The sequence below is a fragment of the Acromyrmex echinatior genome, chromosome 14, assembly GCF_024713525.1.
Source record: "Acromyrmex echinatior isolate Ae372 chromosome 14, ASM2471352v2, whole genome shotgun sequence".
Taxonomy (NCBI): domain Eukaryota; kingdom Metazoa; phylum Arthropoda; class Insecta; order Hymenoptera; family Formicidae; genus Acromyrmex; species Acromyrmex echinatior.
In genome coordinates, this window is record NC_141865.1 from 1471354 (window position 1) to 1496408 (window position 25055).

At 32.6% G+C, this 25055-nt stretch overlaps 4 protein-coding genes across 6 annotated transcripts; 2 read left to right on the forward strand and 2 right to left on the reverse strand.

The window, feature by feature from the left end:
* Positions 1–7: 7 nt before the first annotated feature.
* Positions 8–5312, forward strand: FucTB (alpha-(1,3)-fucosyltransferase 10). Its single transcript, XM_011053652.2, has 7 exons — positions 8–228; positions 304–346; positions 416–540; positions 621–840; positions 2738–2927; positions 3984–4161; positions 4232–5312. The coding sequence occupies exons 1-7, from the start codon at positions 160–162 to the stop codon at positions 4724–4726; spliced, it is 1320 nt and encodes a 439-aa protein (XP_011051954.2). The 5' UTR covers positions 8–159; the 3' UTR covers positions 4727–5312.
* On the reverse strand, positions 5186–13889 carry TBCD (tubulin folding cofactor D). 2 transcript variants are annotated; one of them, XR_015547417.1, is made up of 18 exons: positions 13209–13889; positions 12973–13111; positions 11955–12141; positions 11606–11834; positions 10699–10847; positions 10388–10617; positions 10164–10303; positions 9990–10095; positions 9474–9651; positions 9223–9381; positions 8926–9129; positions 8687–8851; positions 8480–8604; positions 8239–8393; positions 7905–8103; positions 7392–7694; positions 5452–6169; positions 5186–5344 (listed from the first exon to the last, which is right to left on the reverse strand). XR_015547417.1 is itself a non-coding variant. In XM_011053651.2 (17 exons), exons 1-17 carry the CDS (start codon positions 13730–13732, stop codon positions 5888–5890), a joined length of 3474 nt encoding a protein of 1157 aa, XP_011051953.1. In that variant the 5' UTR covers positions 13733–13889; the 3' UTR covers positions 5186–5887. The 2 variants fall into 2 exon arrangements, 1 of the variants encoding a protein (XP_011051953.1); XM_011053651.2 differs by having other exon boundaries at positions 5186–6169.
* Positions 13890–16010: 2121 nt separating this feature from the next.
* Rac1 (ras-related protein Rac1) lies at positions 16011–21048 on the forward strand. Of its 2 annotated transcripts, XR_015547425.1 has the most exons (4): positions 16011–16636; positions 17110–17497; positions 17948–20935; positions 21005–21048. XR_015547425.1 is itself a non-coding variant. In XM_011053649.2 (3 exons), the coding sequence occupies exons 1-3, from the start codon at positions 16602–16604 to the stop codon at positions 18101–18103; spliced, it is 579 nt and encodes a 192-aa protein (XP_011051951.1). In that variant the 5' UTR covers positions 16011–16601; the 3' UTR covers positions 18104–21048. The 2 variants fall into 2 exon arrangements, 1 of the variants encoding a protein (XP_011051951.1); XM_011053649.2 differs by having other exon boundaries at positions 17948–21048.
* On the reverse strand, positions 20155–24832 carry Exo70 (exocyst complex component 7). Its single transcript, XM_087413453.1, has 6 exons — positions 23858–24832; positions 23225–23763; positions 22530–23078; positions 21054–21291; positions 20693–20953; positions 20155–20524 (listed from the first exon to the last, which is right to left on the reverse strand). The coding sequence occupies exons 1-6, from the start codon at positions 24084–24086 to the stop codon at positions 20253–20255; spliced, it is 2088 nt and encodes a 695-aa protein (XP_087269579.1). The 5' UTR covers positions 24087–24832; the 3' UTR covers positions 20155–20252.
* Between the last annotated feature and the right edge of the window lie 223 nt (positions 24833–25055).

The window sequence follows — 25055 nt, forward strand, 5'->3', positions numbered from 1 at the left end:
GGTTGATTTTCTTATGAAAGAGAGAGAGGGAGAGAGAGAGAGATGGAGACACGTTTGACATTTTGCTTCTTGGTTATGTCTCGTTAGTCATTTAGTAATTGATTTAAAAAAGATGATATCTTCTTTTTTATTCTTTATAAATATGCGTTTGAAATTATAATGCCGCGGAAAATACGCGTCATGTTTACAATTGCGATAGCACTGAGTGTATGTCTCGTGATATTTCAGGTATATGTAATAAAATTGATATCAACCAAACTGATGCTCGCATTTCCGGGGCTAATTCATTTTCATAATTTTTAGTTATGTTTAATACTCCGCGATCGCAAAAGATTGTCTTTCTCAGGTAATTTGTTAATATGCCATATCGATGCTTCTCCACAAAAATTGACGTGTCTCGATTTTCTGTACCTAGAGGACGACGTACCTGTCATACTATGGTGGACGCCATTCGGTAATAATAATCGAGTAAAAACCTGCAGGAATGCCAGATGTTACCTCACACATAATAGAACATTTGAGAATGATGTGAACTTAAAAGTATGATCCCTTTACATTTCTACCCTTTACACTTTTTTCAATCAATTTCCATATCTTGCACATATTACTGACTTTTATAGAGTGTTCTGTTTTACGGAAGTAATCTCCGTATTCATGATTTGCCCAATTGGAGGAGCAGTGCCATATCATGGGGCTTACTTCATGAAGAATCCCCTAGGAATAATCCTATACTTGTCCATGAAGAAGCACTTAATCTTTTTAATTACTCTTCGACCTTTAGCAGATTAAGTAATGTACCACTCACACTTCTTGATTTACCTGGTCTAGAAGAATTAGTAGGTAATTATAGACAAAAACATACAAGATATATCTCAGACTTATTATAACATTCGTTAATTTTAGATTTTTAAGCTCATTTTAAAAAGTTGTAAATTTTAATACCAAAACATCGAGATGACTCTACATTGGTTTTTAAATAAGAAGGGTTTTTTAAAATTAGTTAGTTGGAACTGTCTGAAATTCATGCAAAATTCGTATGTTCAGTAATGATATATTGTACAATAGTGAAGGTGTTTAGAAGAATAAAAGAGAATAGAATTGATGCTTGAAAATATCACTATTATATAATATATCATCCCTGAATGTACAAATTTTGGGTAGAACAATTGGTTAATATAAAACCCTTCTCATTTAAAAACTACTGTGCTTTGATATTTTGATTAGAATTTTCCAAAATTATCTCAAGATTTATTATTAATAGTTATCACAATAAGTCTTGGGACACCTGGTCTAACTAACAAAAGTTTTACATTCTCCAATTCTAATTTTCTATTAGTTAAGTAACAATACATATGATCGAACATTTTAAGCGACTCCTAGATGACAATATTATTAAACAATATTTAATATTGTATAATATTGTATTAATCGTCTGGAGGCAATATTAAGGATTTTTTGCAGTATATTCAGAGTTGCTATAGAAAATGATTTAAAAATTCCCTGACTTTTTCAACTGAAAATGAAAAATTTTCTATGACTAACACAAAATATGTAAATTTTAACATTTAGACTCAAGGATTGTAAGAAAGCTAGTCTATATTATTAAAAACAACACAAAAAAATTAGTAACATATTAGGTGTTGGAATTAATTCGTAGCGTTTTTTAATGAAAGAATGTTATTTATTTCACATGAGCATTAAAAAATACATTAATGAAAGTACTTCCCATCACTTGTAAAACGCTACGAATTAATTCCAACACCTAATAGTAAAATTGTAGGTGCAAATTCAAGCCAGCAAAAAATTAATTAGTTTTGAAAAAAAGAATACAGTTATGACGAAAAAAGAGATCAAATAAAAATACTGAATAAAATATAATTTTAATTATTTTATTAAAATCGTTCAAAGTGCACAAATTTTGAACATATTTGACTATAAATGTCAGATATAATATTTAAAAAATTATAATAATTATTTGGAATAGGAGCAGTTTAAGAAAATTGTAAACAAATTTCGAAATTCCAGACTTTTTTACATTTTTTCCTGACTTTTCCCGGTTTTCCAGGTCTGTTGCAACCCTGATATTGTGTCAATAAAAAATTCTTTGAAATATATTGTGCAACTTGTAAGATATTGATCAATCTGAAAGTATTATTACTTAAAAGATACCAATTTATGATGATTATTTATTTCTAGTATTATAAATGAACTATGTTTCTTATATCAAAATTAACACTTAGTAATGACATTTGAATAATTTTTTACCATTTTTTTTTCGAAAAACTAATCATAATGCATCCTTTGTTCGCTCATCATACGTAGAATGATGGCCGTTCCAGTTAAGGAAGTGCTGTCCAGTTTGGAAATGTCTTCAGAATTTGTCTTCAATAAATCTTGTTTTTTTAATCCTATTATGCTTGCTCTATGATCAGATGTCGATAGATTCTCAAATATTTTGTTTAATTCATTCGATATGATTCATGTCATAGATAATGACAATTAAAAAAGATTAAAGTGAGATGTTAAATTAATAACATAAATTAAAAGAATTAACAAATTGCACGATTTGAAAGTTATATTGAGAATTATATTGAATTGTCTACAGGGATATTGATAATATTGAAAAATATAATTGAACAATAATATTGACCGTTTACATACCACTTTATGGATAAGCCTCATGTGTGCATAAAAAGATATAAAAGATATAATGTGCATAAAAATAAAATATTTGCAGCAAATTCATATTACATGTCTACCAAAGAGAAATCTGCATTGATGCATGCAGAAAATTTAGCACCAGTATTATACATTCAATCTGACTGTGATACTGCTAGTGACAGGGATAGTTATGTCTCAGAATTAATGAAACATATTCGGATAGATTCCTATGGTGCATGTGTGAATAATGCTCAGCTTGACAATAGGTACATTTTTATTTAAACAATCTCTGTGAAGTTGATACCGCCACCATTGAAAATTGGAATAAGATACATACAAAAATTATGTGCTATTTAAGTGCTCTTTAGGAACAATGAACAGAATTGATATTTGTTAAATTTTAAAAGATACGAACTAAAAAAACAATTACATATAATACATGAACAAGAATAAAGTATCTTCTAAAATTGAACAGAAAATCGGTTTCAGTGTTAAATGTTTTCTCGATGTAGGTGCTCGCGAGATATACAATATTCGATTTTGGTGCTTATCGATTTTGGTTGCAATTTTTTTTATGACAGTAACTAACTAAAACATAAAATTGAAAAAGTAACTTGTCACTTTTGAAAAATAACTTTCTCAATTTTATGTTTTAATTAGTTATCGTTACTGTCATAAAAAAAATTGTAAAAATTGCCAAATTACGTTATTAAAGAAAATAACAGTAAAAGTAACGGTTTCTATCCATATTCTAATATAGCTGGCTTTAACACTCGGCAAGTTAAAGATGCCTCTTCGACTTGATTTTAGAAGTACTTTATTTTTGTTCATACAGAATTAGAGATGCCTTTTCAACGACGAGGGATAAGCATCAAAATTGAATATTGTATATCTTGTGAATGTCTAAATCGAGAGTATTTGATACTGAAGTCGATTCTCTATCTGAATTTTAGAAGATGTTTTACTCTTATTTATATGTTATATATAATTTTTTGGTAAACTGATATTAATTCTGTATATTATTCCTAAAAAGCACTTAAAAAGCACTTAATTTTGTGTATTGATTTTTAAATTTTTGTTCGTATATATATATTGAATTGATGGTTCTAACTTGACATGAATCTAGCTCCACCACTTTTAAACGCGGATTCCTGCTAAATGCTAAAATCAGGAATAGAGCACTAAATTAGCACCTAATTAGCGCTTTTGGCATGTATCTTATTCCAATTTTCAATGGTGGGAATGCTTCACTAAAATCTTAAAATAATAATTTTAGATTGTTAAAATTAATAATTATTAGCAGATAAAATATGCCTATTCAGGTTGAAGAACAACTATCTCGATATTTTAAGCGATCGTGAGTTCTTATTCTTTGTGGCCAAATACAAGTTTACTATAGCTTTTGAGAATGCAATTTGTGACGATTATATCACAGAAAAACTATGGAGGCCGCTTGTTGTCGGCTCTGTACCAATATATTACGGATCACCATCTTTTAAGGTATGTTTTTTAATTGTGACTTGAATCTTTCAAAATTAAACCTACTTTATCTAAATTTTTTATTTTGTAGGATTGGCTACCAAATAATAAATCTGCTATCTCAATATTAGACTTTACTAGTCCAATAGAACTCGCCCATTTTTTGCATAATCTTTTAAAAAATGATTCTGCATATGAAGAGTACTTGTCTCATAAATTAAGTTTGAAACGCGAAAATCGCGTTACAAATAGCAAGTTGTTACATGCGCTCGAAAAGAGACAAACAGGAATTCCAAACGATTTTGGAAATTATATGGAAGAATTCGAATGCTTTGTTTGTGAACGAATACAAAAGAATAGTTACGAATTAAAAAAGAGCATAGTAACAAAAAGACAGTACAATTGTTCTTTGCCAAGAGATCCAATAACAGGCGAAATTAATAAGCGCAATTGGTGGACTGAGCAGTGGAATATTGAGAAATGTGGAGCTAAGCTATTATCCCATTACATAACTAACAATATCAGTATTAATATAAAACATTTTAATGAACAGAAGATGACTATGTACGACAATAATGAATGTTGAAACATATGAAAAAAAAAATTGAAAGAATTTTTTTAGTAGTATAAAAGGTCTCCTGTTTATTCATTTACTCTCTGAACCGATGCACACGCTACAATAGATTGAATTGAAACAAATAATATACATTTGTTTCACTTCAACTTGTATCGTATTGCACTAGTTCAAAGACTGCAGGAATAAGATAAGAGGCCAGAGTGAATAAGTTTAGATTTACTTCGGACTAAATGATGAATTATATCTAAAAATATTTTGCTTAAAAACGAGGCCAACTTGAACTGTGCATTATATTATTGGCCACATATATCGCACGTGGGAGAATCAGAACACCTATCATAGAAAAAGTCAGAATGGATTCCGATTGGAATTATTCTGTTTTCTCCAGAAAACACAATCCATTCTGACTTGTTCTGTGATAGGTGCCTTGGGCCATCCAAAGAAGAGAATAATATTTATAAGTCTGAATGAATGTACAAGCATTTTTATTTTGGTATCATAGAAATAATTTTTACATATTCATTTTGTATAAAATAACGCAATAGAAATTACTAAATGCATTTTACAAAATGTATAAGTCTGCATGATGGAAAAAGATTTTCATGCGTATATAGTGAATCTTATGCGCTTTCTACAATAAGTCATTATCTTTAAGTCTTAAGTCATAAGAAATTGACCAATCATAGTCGATTATTCTTCTTACATTCGAGTGTAATTGGTCAATTTCTTATGACTTAAAAAGATGACTTAGATTATGACTTATTGTAGAAAGCCCATTAGGATCATCACACATAAAATGTAGCTTATGTCATTTCGTGTATGATGACTCTTAATGAATATCTCAACATTTTACCATAAGAGATAAATATTTCACTCTCTCTTATATGTGAATTTCACTCTCTCCGTAACTGTACTACAATTGGTAATTATCTCCCATGGTAAAACGTTGAGACATTCATTAAACTTCATTCTGTATATACAATATTTTTAATGACAGTGTTAGAGTTTAGATAGTATTAAAGCCTTATTTGACTGTGAGATTTGCAATCTTTATCTTAATTGTTCATTGCAGTGACCAAATTTTGTCTCACTTTACACCATTTAAGCGTAAAAATATAATATAATTTTAAATACAATAAAAAGTTACAATTTTCATACTTTTAGCCTTTCTCAATTTGTTGATTTTATTTGCAAAACTGGAGCAGGTACCTTCATTAGCTCACACAAATTATTTCTGATTGGACGTAAATCTGCGATTGGTTGTTCCCAATCTGTCGCGTTCAATTTTATGAGTATATTTGCTAAATCTTCTTCTGCTATATCCATCTCCTCTCCGTAAAGAGTCAATGTTTCATAAGTACGTATAGCTGTTGTCTTCCTTAAGCTCGTATATTTGTGACACAAAAATATACTTAATTGACAAAATGCTCTCTTTGCAACAGGTCCTCGTACCTAAAAATTTGAAATATTTAATAATGAAATTCGATTAATATAATATTCGATGAGACAATTTTAAATATTTAAATTATTATGAATTTTGATGTGCGTGTTGTATGTGTGTGTAGTTATGTATTAGAAATACTATCATATAATATATAATATCCCAAAATTGATATTTAGGACTATTTTAGAGCGGGCTAAACTGAGTCGAAAAGTCCTCTATAACTTTTCAATTTTTGCAATAGTTAACAAGTTATTAATTATTAAAAATCGCCATATTAGCTCGATCTACCGCCGCGCGCTTACATTCGAGCTAATATAGCGATTTTTAATAATTAATAGCTCGTTAATTATTGTGAAAATTAAAAAGTTATACAGGACTTTTTGATTCAGTTTAATCTGTTCTATCTACATATGAAAATATTTTGGAACATCCTGTACACACATGCACGCATGCACACATCAATTAATTACTATTATATAATTATTAATTGATAATACTGGGGAACACGGATTTTTTTTGTCGGGTAGGCAACTGTTTCTGATAGATTTTTTTTTCGTAGAATTCAAATCTAGAAATGAAAATAATTAATTGGCTCTAACTTTTAAAACAGGATCAAAGGTATGTATTTTTGGTCATGTGTTTCAACATGTGTAGGAAAACAATGAGAGCCTCTACAACCAGAATCTTCTAGTCTTTGCGATATTATATTCATTTATGAATATTATTTCTAACAAGCACAAGTTAATTGGAGCACTCGATTTTTTATATGATTTTTATATACGATTTATATTATTTTTTTCTATTTTATTACGATTTCTTAAACTTTGTCGCATTTAGTAAATGTTAATATTATTTCTCAATAAAATGCTTCAGGGTATTATAAAATCGCATAAATCTTTATCAAAAAAATATTCCAAATTAATGGCATCCAATATTTCAATCTATAGCCTAAAAGGGCAAGAATTAAGCGTATATTTTATCCCAACTAGAAAGTTCTAGAAGCTGCTAATGTTTTTCTACAAATGTTGAAAAATAACTAAAAGCACATTTTTTGCACTTTCGAACTCGTTTGTTTAAAAAATCAATTTAGTATTTTCAAGGCTCTATTAGTGTTTAGTGCTCTCAAATTAGTAAAAAATATGTTTTAAAAATAATTATAATGCCCTTAAAAATAATATGAAAACGATAAAATTTTTGTTTCCCAGTATTATTTTTCTCATCAATTTTTACCTGTAATAATTCGCAGAAAACATTTATACTACTAATGAGTAGTTTCATATTGTTAGAATATTTTATTTCCTGTTTTAATAATGTCAGTATACGCTCTGAAATTGTATTGCTTTCATCATCTAAGACAGACTGAATGCAACCGGAACTCAACAAACGATCCAAGAAAGCCAACATCGATGTTATCATTCTTTCATTTTTATGACTCTCTTCGAATATATCTAATATTTTTTCACATAAATCCCTTAAACCCATCTCATCGATCTCTTGTAGATAAGTAAATAAAGAAACACTCGAATATTTTACCTGATAAGAGATAAAAAATAAGAAAGGTATTTAGTTGTAAATAGAAAATTTGTTATACAATTAATAAAATTATAAATCTTATCTTTTAAAAAATCGATCAACGATCTTGCCTTTATCAAGTAATTAGCTTATGCACATAAATGCTTGAAAGATATTTTATATAGGATTAGAGAGATCTCTATTATAATTTTTAATAAATATTTGATTTACCAATGACTCGCTCAAGCCTCCGACGCTAAATATAATTCCGCGTAACAAGTTCATTTTATATGGTGGAAAATTCAACATTTTAATAAATCGTGGAAACGTTGCAGATTCCATTCGCCATTCGATAGTTTCCTTACATTCGTTATAAGGAAATATAGTTTTCAACTCGTCATGATATGGTATATTTGTAAGTGGCGGATCACTATAAAAAAAATGGCATCAATTAATCATAATTATCAAAAAATCTTGTCAATTAAACTTCTTCATGTTTTATTTTTTACGTTTTTATGAATAAAAAAATGATGGAAAATTTCAGTAAAGATATACATGTTTTTACCTGTGTATAAGAGCACTGAATACAGTACCAGCCTGAGCTCGAATTCCATCTATCCTCTCAACAGCTTGTTGTGCGATACCACCAATAATACCAGTCATTAAGTCCTCATTCAATACAGAGAATAGTTTTGCTTGCGATACTAGATTCGTCATTATCTGAATAATGTAGAAATTTTAATTGCAATCAGTTTTGTGATAATGCATATTGATAATAAAACAATTTTCTGCAATGGAATACGTACGTGTAGTCCAATCATAGCTGCTTCTCTCACCCAAGCGCCTATATCACCACGACTATCTATCGTATATTCTTTAAGAGCTAATAAATAACAATCGTATATATCTGGTACAAATGGTTGCCATTTGTCTGAAAAAAAATTTATTTATTCACAATAAAGATCTTAAATAAATCTGTTAATAAATATATGATAAAATGAATAAAGACTCACTAGCTTCATCAATTCCTAATGTTTGCAGTATCATTGTTAAAGAGTGCAAAGCTTCTTTTCTACTCTCCGCCCATTTCAATGTGTTCTTAGATATATGAGTGCATGAGATTAACGAATTTATGATATCCTTCACTCTTTCATGAATTACGAATAATGGGAAATGTCCTATAAAAAATATAATTAATGAAATAGATGGAAATATCTTGGCACTCATAAATTGAATGCACACTCGAACTTACCTATTGCTTGTGCAAATCCTATTCTAATGGACTGATTACTCGATTGTAAGGACTCCAAATAACGATTAACTATAGCACTTCGGGCATCGTAATCAATATTCACATAATATTCTAGAAAAAAGTTTGTATGTGCTTCAGCTGCTTTTAACTTAACTGTCGATACTTCGTGGCTCAAGCATTCTTCTAGTAATTTCTGCCAGTCATCTGTATTATTGATAGATATTATAAATATACACAAGTAATAGAACAAAAGTAATTGTTTAAGAAGTAAAATTTATTTTAATTATTAATACGTACCTACAATATCTGTAAAATGAACAGGAAAATGAACAATAGAACATTTCTTTATTAGTGTGGAACAAGCTTGTTTCATTAGCTCTCCTCCAAGACCTTTAAATTGTCCTCTATTTCTGATAGTGCGCACTATATCTTGTATATCAGCTACTGCTGTGGCTCCTGAATAAAAAGATCAATCTTGTTGTAATCTTTAATAGATATTTACAAAAAAATAAAAACTGATCTCTGTATATGGTTTCACATATTCTTACCGATAATACATCCAATTTTATCATTAAAGTAATTGTATAACGCTTCGAGAATTTCTGCAGTGGCTAGTACTGCACCGTGTCTAACATTTAAGTCGATAGAATTTAGCATATCTAACAAAGTCGGCAGTACTGTATTTATCATGTAATGTGCATCAGTTACTGTTAGATTAAAAAGCGACTGCAACAAATTGCTAATGACAGAACTGAAAATTGGTAAATTTTGACATCGTAAACGTTTAACCCAGCGTCATTGAGGTGCTAAAATGTTAAATGTTACATAGATAATTTTAAAAAGCTAATAACTTTTACATTTTTTTAGAAATGGTAGTCTTTTAATGTAGATAATCTGATAAAGTAAACTACTAAGAATATATAAAACACTTTTATTTATATATTGTAAAACAAGTATAATATTATTATATAACAAGAAATAGATGTTTAAAACTTTTCGAGTCATTATGACCCAGCCTCTATGACGTCGGGTTAATTAATATTACTATTGAAATTCGAACTTACTCTAGCTGAAAGCTCCCTGATTGCAGTATCCCAATGCGTAACCTTTTTTGCTACTAAATGATCTATTAAGGGCTTCGTATATTCTTCATATTGTGCAATTTGTATGCTAACGGATAGTATTATAAAAATCAACCAAGTAATAAGAAATGTCGAAATATTTATCGAATTCTTTACCTGATTTTGAGATATGTATGACTCCTTACGCCAACTTCAAAATAGTCAGCAACAGTCAGTATATCTATACCATGTGGAAAATTGCCTTGTCTGCCAACATTTTCTTGAAACGCGGCAGACGCCGCTCTCCTACAATTTATCTATCAGTGCACAACATATTACATAAATTACAAATACAATGCAAATGGAAATTAAATATGTATAAGTTTATGCACGAATTGTACCTCTCTATCGAAACATGTTACAACTAATAACATTGCAGCAATTTCTTTAACGTAACATTCGAAAACATGCGGATCGTAGGCTCTTGGAAAAGACCAACATATATAGCAAGCAGCATCTCTGATCAAATAACCGATCGATCCATAAGCTCTAGGTTCGTCAAAGACTAAGGCTTGCAGAACCACAGGAATAACATCGCTTAGACGATGAGGTAACAATAGGCCACGCCTTCCTGAAATATGCACAATAAATATATACAAGTGATGAAATAAAAATATATTGTAATATATTTGTAAACGCAAAAGAAATATACCAAGTTCCGCGAGTGCCAAACAACCACCATGCCATGCTGAATCTGACTCACGCCCAGAAAAGAGATTCAATACAAAACCAAGGACATCGTCAGCTAAGTCTATCGGCAATCTCGCGGTTATTCTGCCAATACCTTTTGCTGCAGACCATCTATGTCATATTATAATATATTATAATACAATTAATTAATAATAATATATAATAATTATTATATTAACAAAACATATAACTACAATAATATATTAATTATTATAGTTAATCTAACTCTGTTTATATAGGTATATAAATAAGCTAAAATAAATAGATACAATAATCCATTTTTTGGCTTTTTGTTTGTTTTTTATAATTTTCTCCAAAATAAAGCGAATCTCTAAAAAACTTGTTTTGTTAGTTTATCAATCCCTTACGTTTCCAATGTTTGACATTTAAATTTGGGACATTTGTGTTCCAATCATAGTCATTCCATTCTTCAGAAGAATAGCTGTGATTAGTCAGTTTCACAACATTGATGTTATAACTTCGAGCCATGTAAAATAGTTATTAAAAAAATTGCATTTGTTTTATAAGATATTTGAAAATTTTGTGACTTTAAAAATTGCTATTTTGAGTTTACATTAGTAAATTTTCAAATTTTAGAAAGACTACTAGAAAAATTTTCGATTTTAAATACTCCTTTAAAAAATTAAAAACACATTTTAAAACAATTTTTGATAATTTTTAAAAGAAAATGACGATTAATTCTATATCTGTAGATATCATAAATAATAAGAGCCAAAGCTCGGCGAGAGTTGCATATTTCGATCGATTTTCAGCTTGGTTTCGCCAAGCCCTGTTTTGTCTATGACGTTTAATGACGAGTTAATATTATCTCCAATAAATGATTAATATATGTAATGGCATATATATACCTTATAGTAATTGCTTTATCCCGAAGACCTTGTATGAGTTGTTCTATTATATCTTCAATGGCTGGAGGAATCTCCTGATCTTCATTGTCGTTTGAAATAGTTTTTTTAATACAAGTAATACTTTCAGTATTATCAATATCATTCGCTTTAACGTTAGATATGATATTTATTGGTCGACTCGTCTTCTGATAGCGCCAGGATGCTAATTTTGTTCTCAACAATATCAGACCTATCAAAAAATGTAAAAAATTTTGAACTTTTAATATTTTTCAATTTTTTTTTCAATTTACAAGAAATGGATGAGGATACAAGATATGTGAAATTAAACATATCTCAGAGCTTTTAATACCTATACGCTGAACAACTTTTATTCCAATTTTTCTAATGAGGTCTGCTGGATTGTCACTCAGTCGAAGTTTCAACATATTATCAAGAAGCATTTGACTGTATGGTTTAACATCTTCTCTGGCACTGTGCTTTAATATTGAGGCTATTACAGCTAGAGGTCCATGTCTCAAAGGATCATCTTCTATACACTAAAAAAATGTATAAGAAATACTTAAAAAATCTGCAACAAATAATAACACGGCTACTTCCAGTCACCAGAGGCATAGTAAAACTGGGACACCCAGTATATACAGAGGATCTCTGCATATAGTACCTGCTAAAACTACTATGGCGGCTTCAGTATATGAAAACAAGTCGAAAATGTATATAATAAACATATGTCTAATTCCTATCGGTTTTAGAGTTATAGGATATTGAAGTAAGAAAACATGAATCGTAGTAAATGTTGTTTAATGTTTGTTATTCTATTGTTCAGAATTCTGAATTCATTCTCAAAATCAAAACACATTAAGTGATGATTTTCTGTATGAATGTTTCTTTAGGATTATTATCCTCCCTTGGATTGGAAGAGGCTAGGACACTTCTATTAAATGGCCAGCAAAAAGTCCTAACCTCACACTATTGGATTTTTTTTAGAACAAATGAAAGATCTAGTCTACCAGAATAAGATTCAGAATTATTATGACAAGTGATACTTAATGCTGTCCAATATCATCCACAAAACTCCAAATATTTGTCATCAAGTCCAAAACAATTTATTAATTCGTGCTAAAAAGTGTGTCAAAGTAGAAGATTTTTGAATATCTTTCATAAAGCATTAAATAGAATAACGAATATTAAACAAAATTTATTATGATTCATGTTTTCTTATTTCAATATAAGAACTCTTTCTGTTTGGAATCAGATATGTTTACTAGATATTTTCGACTTGTTTTCAAATGTAGCCACTGTAGCAGTTTTGATACTGTAAAGTAACCCTGTATATATAATACATATCCTCCTTTAAAGAGAAATGTTACCTTTAAGCACCACATAATCATTTCTTCCAAGTATAACTTCTTGACATCAGATCTTGTTAAAAAATTTGCTATTAAAAACACAGCTGCTACAGCGCAAGCATCTTTTAATAGGCAATATAGTTTGCATATCTTTAAAATTCTAAAACATACATTATACAAAAGTAAAAACAATATTTTCTCATCTTTCAATGAAACTTTGCTCTAATTTTCCTTTGATTAATAGCATCAATAAATACCTGACAATAATAGTCTGCTCTGGATCTACATTTTCAGACGTCTCTAGGCGAGATAGGGGAAATGGTATCTTTGAGATAATGGACAACCAGACAAGTAAAACATATCTCGTTTCCCATGTTTCCACATCATTTGAATCTTGCTTCTCGAGCATTCTTAACACAGGCAAGAGATCGACTACTTCGTGCGGGAGGTAAGTAACGATTCTCTTGTACGTCTTCACGGACATGATAATAAATAGATACTTGAATGTATTGTGCTTGACGTTTTCCGGACAATCATCGTCCTTGATAATCGACAACAGAGATTCTAAAATTTTCTCAAGATACGGATCTAAAAGATGATGCTGATCCTGATACTGAGATAGAATAAAATTGAAACGATCCCTGTTCCGCTCTACAAGACTCGTCAACAAATCCGGTCGTCTTAATTCCGCTATCAGAGCGATCACCTCGTCCACTTCCTTAAATGTGCTAAAGCCGCATCCCACCCTCTCCGGGTCCGCGCAATCGTTCAACACCATCATCTAAATCTCGTCGGGTTCACTATTCGCTCGTAACTCGCGTGAATCAAATCGCGTGATGAAACATTCGCCGTTGAGGTAACCATAACCATGCATGCACCAATTTTGACAGCTCCGGCTCATCAGTGTCGCCAACATGCTGATAGACAGCGTTACCAAAGTTACGGTCCACTTGAAGCTACAAATGCTCCGAAGCACTTTTTGATTGGTCAATTAATAAAATTCTTTCTTCCGATTGGCCAATCAAAAGCTTAGAAGCATTTGTAGCATCAAGGACCGCACCCTAAGTTAGGAGGTTTTCCTCTAGATTTGGGGGATTTTCATCTCCAAAAATTTTTTGAGAGAACAAAAGTTTAGGGGAATTTTCAAGGGATTTTTTAGGATAAAAATCAATACAAAGATTAAAGCGGGGAACATAGACTCTTGCACAACGCATAACACATAATGCATAAAAAAATGTACCAATCCTTCGTTTCCTTCCTTTCTGTAAAATAAAGAACTCTGATTGGCTGCATTCAGAACGTTTATTTTGCAATTGTTGGAAATTTTCTTCGCGTTGATTGGGTTATGCTTTTAAATCAAGAGGGTCCTATTTCAACAGAGAATCATAAAATGATTGTAAAACTGTTGTGTTTTGCTGAACGCAGCCATTGGTTCAATTTCTTATGCCTCATACGTTATGCAAGAGTCTATGCTCTTCGGTTTCATTCCCTAAGTTCGGATCTACAATAGGTGTTTTAAGCTGTAAATCATAAGAAATTGACCAACTGTAGTCGAATGCGAGGAGAATAATTGATTATGATTCGTCCATTTCTTAGTCTGGATCTACAATAAATCTCTAACAGCACAAACGTCGATATGTCGACTATAAGTTGACTTTGTTAAGTCAAGCCTTTAGAGTCGACTGTAAGTCGATTTTGTACAGACGTCCTTCCAATGTCGACTTTAGGATGTCTAGTCAATTTACGCTCACAAAGCTTAAATGTGGAATCATTTCGTCCTTGTTGTTTAACTATAGTTAAACAAGGATAAATGCTGTTCATGAGAGTGCGGACATGAATCGGACCACAGCCTAGAATAATCAACTTAAAGTCGGCTTATAGTCGTCTTTAAAGTGGGACATTGTATGACTTAGAAACGTCTTCATGTCGTTTAAAGTCGACGTCCATTTTTCAGACGTCTAGAAACTATTATAGTCGACTTAGACTACTTAGAGTGATTAGTAGACTCAGAGATTTAGTAGATTACTAGACTCAGTATGTATTAAACTCAACGTATTATACATGATTTCATACATGGATGAAACTGTATAGTATATCATAGGTTTCAACCATGTAGTAAAATGGCGCTTCTGTTCGCACTTCGCACTACTAATTAGAAACTACATTCTACAAAATAAAAATAAAACTATAAAATAAATAGGTGTATCGATATATTAAGCGGAGTGCACTAAGCAGTCAGCCAATTATAAAATGAAAATCCTGAGCGATGTGATAAATTTCCTAATAATAGTTAATAATATATTTAGATAGGCTATAGTTTAATTTACTTATTTTATTTATATTATTTTTGATACGCTTTCAATAAATAATATTTTCGAGTCTGAACTTATTATTTCCGTGAATTTAAAGCTGCCTGTCGTAACTATCGCACATGAAATAATGAAATCATGTATAGTATACTATATAAAGGCCACAGCACTTACTGGACCAATAAGAAGATATATAAATCAAAAAGGCAACTTTTTAAGGTGAATATTAACTGATCCATGCCGATTTCCACCAATGTAGATTAACTTTAATCTCGTTTCAATTTACTCTTCATCTATTTCTAATTTTTAGAATTAGAAAAAGACGAAGAATAAGGCTGGAATCAGATTACGCATTGAAGATTGAGATTGAAGATTGAAATTTGACCAATGAAGACAAAGGAATTTTAGCTCTTATAATTTTAATTGGTCAAATTTCAATCCTTCAATCTTCAATCTCAATCTTCAATGCGTAGTCTGATTTCGACCTAAGTTGAACCGAGATTAAAGTTAATCTACATTGGAAATGGACACTAGTGATCTAATTATGCAGTACTCACTGTATTGTATTTTATTTGAAGTGGGTTTTAGAATTTTAACGTATATAACACATTTTATACGTTTTATACGATATTATACGTTTTATACGTAGGAAATATAAGAAACCTCTCGCAGCGTTAAATTCCAATCCTACCCCCCCCCCCCCCACATGAGGCGACTGTGTCGCCACCTATCGACGCTCACAAAGGCGCATCTTAATCATCTGAAATAGGCGCTTATTCACACACTATACTTATACCACTGTTCGTAGTGTTCGTAGCGCTTCGCTCGCATTCGCTCGGTCTCGGTTCGTCGTGTAGGTTGCGTATGAATCGTACATATAGGGAGGGTTTATCCCTTATCCTTGACTCCGTAAGTGTGTCGCGGCCAAGTTGTCTCCTGCTGTGATCGTCATCACGCTCTCGTCAACTCTCGTGTGCCTTCGGACCGATCAAAAGGAAATCATCCAACCGACCAATCAGTCGCTGAAGTTAATCGCGCCTCTGTCACGTATCTCCGTCGCGCTCTAACCTCAATTGTATCTCTGCGTCCATCACGCTTCCTCTTCTCTTTAACGCCCTGCCCCTCCATCCTCTCGACGCGCTCCTCTCTTTCTCCTCCTCCTCCTCCTCTTCCTCCTCCGTCGTCGCTGCCCTCTTCCTGTCGCGCGTACGTCCCGCGCCGTTTGTCTCTTCCTCTCCCGCCCTCTCTCTTTCTTTCTCTTTCTCCCTCCCTCCCTTCCATTTAGAATCGACTTAGTGCAAATTTACGTGTGTGTACTACGGACAGCATCGGACATCCAGGATGCAAGCCATCAAGTGCGTGGTCGTCGGCGACGGGTACGTAACACGCGGTGAGCCACACATCCGGGCTCGGGCGCGACGAGGACGCGACGGGGACGTTTACTCCCGGGACGCGATCCAAACTCTTACCTGCTCTCATCTCCTCTATCGACCTCTTTCCCGTTTTCCTGGAGTGCGAGCGTGATGGCCTCGTCTTGCCAACGAAGCTCTACCACGCCCGTATACGGGTCTCGCGATACGACGTTGACGTGTTCGCGAGGACGTGACATTTTTCTCTGTGCCACGGTTGATGACCGATGACGAAAAACAGCGCGGCAGACCAATTTGTTAGCTCAGTCTAGAAGAAAAGACCTGTTTCTATTGTTGTGATTGGAAAATCATTCTGCGCAATGATTCATCTAACAAGATGTTTCCTGAGAAATAAACTTATTCTTATATTCATATTTATATCAGCCAGCAGAGCAATGGATAATACTATGCATATTAATTGCTATATTTTTGTTCTCTAGTGCGGTAGGTAAAACATGCTTATTGATAAGCTACACCACCAATGCATTTCCTGGGGAATATATTCCAACGGTATTCGACAACTATTCTGCAAATGTGATGGTCGATGGAAAGCCGATTAATCTTGGCTTGTGGGACACAGCCGGACAAGAGGATTATGACAGACTACGACCGTTGTCTTATCCACAAACTGATGTCTTTCTCATCTGCTTTTCGTTGGTGAACCCGGCAAGTTTTGAAAATGTACGTGCCAAATGGTATCCAGAAGTACGTCATCACTGTCCTGCTACTCCAATTATTCTAGTTGGTACTAAGCTAGATCTACGTGAGGACAAGGAGACCATCGAGCGTTTGAAAGACAAAAAATTAGCTCCCATTACTTATCCTCAGGTTTGTTTTCATTATTTCTATGCATTGATACAAAATTTATAAAGTGATCAAAAAGTATACATTTGGATTACAATTATATGTGTATATTATAGAGAGAGAGAGAGAAAGAAAGAAAGAAAAAAAGAGTGAGATAATAATTGAAAAGTTACATTTTGATTGTGTAACAAATACATTGCAAGTTAATACAAATATTGCACAAATAACAGTTTCAATCAATATAACCAATATTGTTACGAATATCTAGAGAATGTTACTAGAAAGTTTTTGCAATACCGTGTATCCAGATATAGCGAACGCTAAAGTCATGTTATTTAGTGGAAATTTGAACTGCACATGTGCAGTTTGACTTTCCACTAAATAACATAACTTTAGTGTTTTTACCGTACCTGGAAACACGGTATTGCAAAAACTTTCTAGTAACATTATTTCAAAATGTCTCATTCATAACAGGGTTTAGCAATGGCAAAGGAGATCGGTGCTGTAAAATATTTGGAATGCTCTGCTTTGACACAAAAAGGCTTGAAGACTGTGTTTGACGAAGCGATACGCGCTGTACTATGCCCGGTTCTGCAAGTGAAGCCAAAACGCAGATGTTTCCTTCTATAATATTAAATGTATCCCTCTTTGCACGTTGGTACTGGAATGTGCTAAAAGTGTCTCATCTCATCTCCAGTGTACCAAGCACTAATCGAATCAATCGGGTAAATTATCGACTATTTGGAACCCCAGTTGTACCAGCCTATATCAGCTTAAAGGCTGCAACCATCTACCAGCATAAGCGCACAAATGTCAGTTCGGTATAAATTTCCAGCGAGCAAAACAAAAGAGGGTTCACAAGGGAGAATCGTGAATTTGAGATATAAATTCGTTTTTATGTGGCCTCTACCACATTTTAAATGAAAATATAAATTAATTATTGAAGTTTACTGCTGTCTATGCGAGCCAAATTTCCAGTTTAGACAGTTTAATCACATTATAGGCTATAAATGCAAATTGACTGGATGTTCTAAGCAAAAGGAGTGTAAAAGAAGCCAAAATAACTGAACTAACAACTGTACAGTATACTAGAAGTACGTTATTAATATTACAATTAATTAATAATTATATAATGAATGGGTAAAAGAAAAAAAGCAAATATTACTATATAATTGTCCAAACATTGACTGTATACTGATCAGTTTAATCAAAGAGGAAAACCATTTTATGCTATTCGCTATTGTACATTTTAGATAGGACACGTATAGTTAATGTATTTAAAATGAAGGAAAAAAGAGAAAAAACATAGTAGTTTTCCTTATATTATAAAAAAATTTCAATATGCATCAAGATATAAATTCAGAGAGAAAGAGAGAATATTTTTTAGAGATATGTGTGTAGAATATATGGCAAACCTCTTTGGAAGATATTCATATAGATGTTCATTATAAATGTGAATAACAGTAATGCCACGCATATATACATTTCTCCAAGTACTTAGAGCAACCATAAGTATTTTTTTTTATTCCAAGCATTCAACACAATATGTTATAAAGGCTTTAACAAAGCTTCAACAGAGTCGTGTTTTCTTTCACAAAGAGATTAATCTCTGAAAAACACTGGTCTGTTACGTTCGTAAAAATCTTAGGTTTATTTGAGAAATTGTATATAAAAATCTAATTGAAGGTGTTAGATGCATAATCAAATGCCATTCAATGTTCACTGTGCACGTCCTATATTTAATTCTGTTCACATATGCAATAGTTTAAAAATAGTTTCGCTTCGAAGATGAGTTCAATTTTGAAATGAGATAATTAACCGATAGGTACGCGAAAAATGAAAAAAAAAACTGATAACTATATTTTCCGAAGTGGAATCGGTAGCGCAGCGGCCGCATAATATGGCTTCCTTCTTCCACTAAATTGGTTAACATTAAATGTTATTAAATACCGTAATTTAAGAGAGAAAAAAATAGCTAACTGTACAAGAGTTTTAGATGTATGTGATATAAGTATAAATGTCAAATTGTGAGTTTCTCTGCTTCGTGTTGTTTCACTTGCAAGTGATGATTTTCTGATGCGATGATAATAATCTGTGATTAGTGCGCACAATTCATCGCATTCTTTCTCACAGGGAATTTCCGTGTGATCATCAGGTCGGAATTAAAAGAAAAGGAGTGTAATGCTGCATTTAAAAGAATAGACTATCGAAGCAGAGGACGCGCGAATATTTCATGTATGCGAGAAAGCGAGAGAACTATTGTATGAAAGAAAGACAAATGCGAGAAGTACGAGTGTGTAAGTATGTAATGTGAGAGAAAATCTGCTATGATATAACAACTGTGTACATAAATGCTGAACTTCGAATGTATTCTTTCTTATTATCACGTATAATGTATGATTTTGTACATTGTAAGTGGTAATACGAATCATATACATATATACATATATATATAAAAATAAATATATATATATATATACATAAGTCGCTGATCGAATCTAAATCGTTACTTGTTTTTTATATATATATTATAAATATATATAAAACAAAATGCGGGGGAGGGAAGAAGCTGGACCAAGACCTAATTAGACTCTCAATTGTCGCAGATCTATACTAATCTCTGTGCAATCTGTTTGAGAAAGAAAAGATTCGGTCCGCACGGAAAAGAATCACTAAAACTATTGTAATTAAATATGCTTTATTAAATGGGTGTTTATTAAATACTCTACTAATTCTTTGTCGAGACAAACATTTTGCGATGCGATACGCATGTATGTTATTATGCGGCGGTGTCGAAAAACGTGTTGATTAGCGTTGATATCTGATCGGGCGTGTACTTTATGTATTTCGCTGGATTCTTCGAGAACGACGTGCCGCGATACTTGTTGTAGAACGCGGTGTACAGCGGTACAATCGCCTCATGCAATTCCTTCCTTAACTCTTCGCGCAAACATCTGTCAGGCACCGAGTAAGAACGCTGACACTTGGTCACTTCCTCGAGTTCTCGTGCGAAACCCAAGAACTTCTCCTTTAACATTTTGGCGGCGAGATCTATGTGAAGGAAAAACGCGTGCGGAAATTATTGCAATTAATAATAAGTCTAGATCCACCAAGTATTGAACACTTTCATCATTGTTTCAGAAAGTAGACACATATGTTTCTATTTATTTCTGTGACTTGAGAGAATCTTGTTTACCTGATTGAAATTAAGGTACAAACCTGGTTCGTCTACGAGATATGATCGGGCCTTGGTGAATGTCGTAGTAACGTAATTGTTTTTGTCTTTAAGAAGTAGATCATAATATGTTTGTTCCGCACTTGGCTCGGCCAGTAAGAGTAGCTCCATAAGAGAACTTCGACGGAGAGCGTTAACTACATAATTATGATTATTCAGCCGAAATAAAGCTCGTAAAGCAAGATCGGAATAAGACGCATCGCTTTTACTCACTAACGCCAGATTCAGTTGAGCAAGAACTTTTTCTATAAGAGGACAAAACAATTTTCGTCAAATTAACGATATTTTTATTTCAGCTGGTTTATATTTAATTACGAAGAATAAACAATATGAGCATGGACTTACTGATGTATACACTGAGAACCATTTTATGTACATTTTCCGGCTCTTTCGAGTGTAACGCAGACTGATCTGTGAAAAGATTGCGTTGAAGAACAGTACCAGCCATATCCGCATATTCGGCCAGCTGTTCCAGAAAAATCAAGACATTGCTAGTTCCTTCCGCCACGGTACCGTCTTTTGGCAAACCCGCACCAGATTCATTTCTCACACTTTCCGCGAACTCTTCCAAAGCTTTAGCTCCCTACAAAATATTAAATAGTTTCTTACATTATATCGATTATACATCTTCTTAACAGGAAGCGGGAGGGAGGTTTGTATAGTTAAATTGGAAGAATTTGTATTTCAAGGAAAGGAATAAATGGACATCGTTTAAATGTTGTAAGTTTTACATTGTAAATCAATTTTTTACCTCTCAAGAAGAAATGATTTTGGTGAAATCTAAAATTTTACTGGAAACAAATCTAAAAATAACTTTGTTGAATTATTAAAGTAATTGTATTGGAAACTTATACTGGAATATTAAGATTTTTTGCGTTGCTTATTTTTTAGTTTTCAACATAATCATTTGTTTCAATAAAAATATTTTCAGATCTGTATCCAGCAATATTTTAAATCTGTCAGTTTAGATGTGTCTGTGGAACATTTTTATCCTCTAATAATAATTCTTCATTTTAATTAAATTTTATTACTACACATAAAGGGCTAAAATCTATATAAAAATGGCAAGGATCTTTCATCTCATTTGGCCATACAAATCTATTTTCCCTTGAGAAAGAATTTTAATTTAGAAAACGATTTTTGAAACAAATTTAATGATTTTTTTTCCAAAAGAAAGCTAAAGAAAGTAAATATAGAAATGTAAGTGTAAAAATGTAGCCTAGTACTTTGTAACTTTAAAAACATTGAGAGATTATTGATTTTCAAAAATTCATGTTAAACATAATTGTAAAATTTCATCGGTTTCTATTTATAATAATTCTCTCATCATATATTGCTATTATACCTATATTATTAGTATTTCTTAAAAGTGAATAATCTAATCTAACATATTGATTGTAATCTCCTTTGATATACAAATATATTAAAATATCGCGCATAGAACGATATCGAAAATGTATAAAACATAGATAGAAACTTCTTTTTTTATATACTGATTCATTTAATAAGCATATATCTCGCAACTGCTGTTTATATCAATCGAACGATACTGAATCAGTTACTTACATTTTTATTCTTTAAAATATTAGATAAGATATATTTACTGATAAGACACATTATCAATGTATTTTTAAAGAGTATTGATTAAATATTAGTGAGAAATGAGTAATTTCAGAAATCCTTTATGATCTTATTAATTAATTTATAAAACATCTTAATTATAAATATTAATTTAATATTTATATTTAAAATTTTAAATTTCTTTAAAATAAAAATTTAGATCATACAATCATTTAAATGTAAGAAAAAGATGAAACATACGGTTGAGTGTAACGTATCGAGTACAGATGCAAATTTGGAACGGAGAGCATAATCGCAACCTTCGACCGTTCTCTCGAAATCGGGCTTCAGTTCGCCGAGGTGCTTCAAAATTGGGAAAACCACGAGAACGGCAGAGAAGTCGCGTCTCGTGATACAACGTTTGGCGCGCGTAGCTATACTGTCTCCATCATGTGCGACCAAATCCATTGCGTCGCGTACGGTAGCTTCAAGCACTTGTGCATGCAAGGAAGCCGAAAGAATCTTCGCGACCAATGCACGCTCAGCTTGTATGAGTTTATGTAGGCCGGCCGCTAACAGAAGATAATTCTCCATCTCTTGTTCATCAGGTGCCGCATCCTCCATCGAGTACGGGATAAGCTGCGTCGGTTTCCTAGACACTGAATTCAGGGCCAGATTCAGCCTCGTCGTTTGCGACGCTTTCAACAGCATTCTGTTGGCTTTGTCCAATGCGTGCTGCAGCCGTCGCGAAGCTTTACGTCCCGCATTCTCTTGACCATCTAGAGAGTGTCGGTTAGCGAATTTTGCTCGCTGTGGATAATACATTCATATTAATAATATCTAAAAAGCATTATATTTTTACACACATACATACATATATATATATATATATATATATATGTGTGTGTGTGTAAAATTATTTATAATATATTTATAACACATATATAATTATTTACAGGCATAGGGCTTCCACCATGGGTGCTACCACCACTGGCGCTTCTCTGATGTTCTTTGAGCAGTAACAGAGATCTCAAGACGATGGTAGAACGTACAGAAGCATACATCTTCGTATGTCTACGGTGGCCCCTTTCCTCGAGCCATTCAGCGATCTTAAGCAAGTCGCTCATAACGCTCTCGGGCAATTGACACAAGGACTGTGGCGCATCCTCGCCATTGGTGTCCTCATCAGAGCCAATTAAATCCAGAAGCACAATAGGAAGGATTGGTCGACTTTGGCGATTAAGAATGTCATGGAACTCAGCATATAGAGATTCTAGGCCAATTGAAAAGAGACCTGTGATATTTTGTAACTCGACGGAGCTAGGATTGTTTTTCTGGAAGTACCGCTGAGCATTATACAGTCGATTCATCGCTTCGAGAAAACCATCTAAACCACCAGGTCCACTTGGTTCGGCACGTACTACAGCTTCTACTTCTTGACATACACCGTAATATCCAATAGCATGATCCAACACGCTTAAAGTTTTCTCTATATCTGTAATATAAGAGTGAGAAAAAATGTTATAAAAATTTTTTAGGAAGAAATTGAAAGGAATTTCAGAAATGATAATAATGAACCAAATGCTTACTGTGTTGTTGTGCTTGAAGATTTTCAGTCTCATTGTAAACTGGAAGTATTGTACGGCGGAGCGTAGCTAAACGGTCTTCTAAGGAAGAGAGTATTCCTACCACTCCATTCGTCAATCGTCGGCTGCGTTCCTCTGCCTCCTTCAGTGCTTCTAGAGCAGCGATCTCAGACTCCAGTTTGCACTGTATTTCGAATCGTCTTTCGGAGGTGTCGGCGCGTGTTGCATGCATGTTTACTTTCACTGATTTTTAAAATATATAATTGAAAACGAAATTAATTGGCTTAGCAAACAATCTATTAGAGAATTATGAATGATTGTGATATCTTTGATAGTCAATATTATCTTCAGAGTCTAATGTAAGGTTATCCAGTTATCCAGTTATCTGCAACATATCAAAAATATATATGTGTAAAAAAAGGATAAGGGTACAATACAATTTTACAATTTTCTTTAATCTTTTTTTTTCAACTGTAATCACTTATATTTGACCAGTTTTTTAAGGGTGTCTTTCATTGAATGACACAAGTCAACACAAACTCTTTTACACTGAGCACTTAGTACGCGTATTAAATTAATTAATAACTTTCTATGTATTTAACAGATAATTAAGGAACCGCACATTTTCTGTGACAGTAAAGAGTTCATGTCACTCCATGTCCCTCTCTATCCATGGCACACATTGACAGACTGACACACACAAAAACGTAAAACAGTAAAATGATTACGTTCAGCTGATTCAGCAGCTTGTATGCTTATGTAAAGCCGGAACATAATGAAAAGCACACAGGCAATAGGAAAAGGAAATAACGAATTTCAATCTATCAGAAACTATGTATACTAGAATGGACGCTTTCTGATAGGTTAAAATCTCTTATTCCCTATTCCAATTGCTTGTGCTTTTCATTGTGTTTCCGACTTAATATTCCTATGTAGGCTATTTGGAAATATTGACCCGTATTCAGAAAGTCGATCGTAGATTTTGAAAGAAGGTAAAAATTACAAAAAGGCAAAGGTTACTAGGTATTGACTAATTAAATTATGAATACTCTAGTGAATTTGCTCACTTTTGTAATTTTCACCTCTTTTCACTTCATTTCAAGGGGGTCGATTCTGTATTTTCAAACAAGGTGAAAATTACAAAAGTGAACAAATTTACTAGGTGTTGACCAATGAAATTATCAATATTCTAGTAAATTCG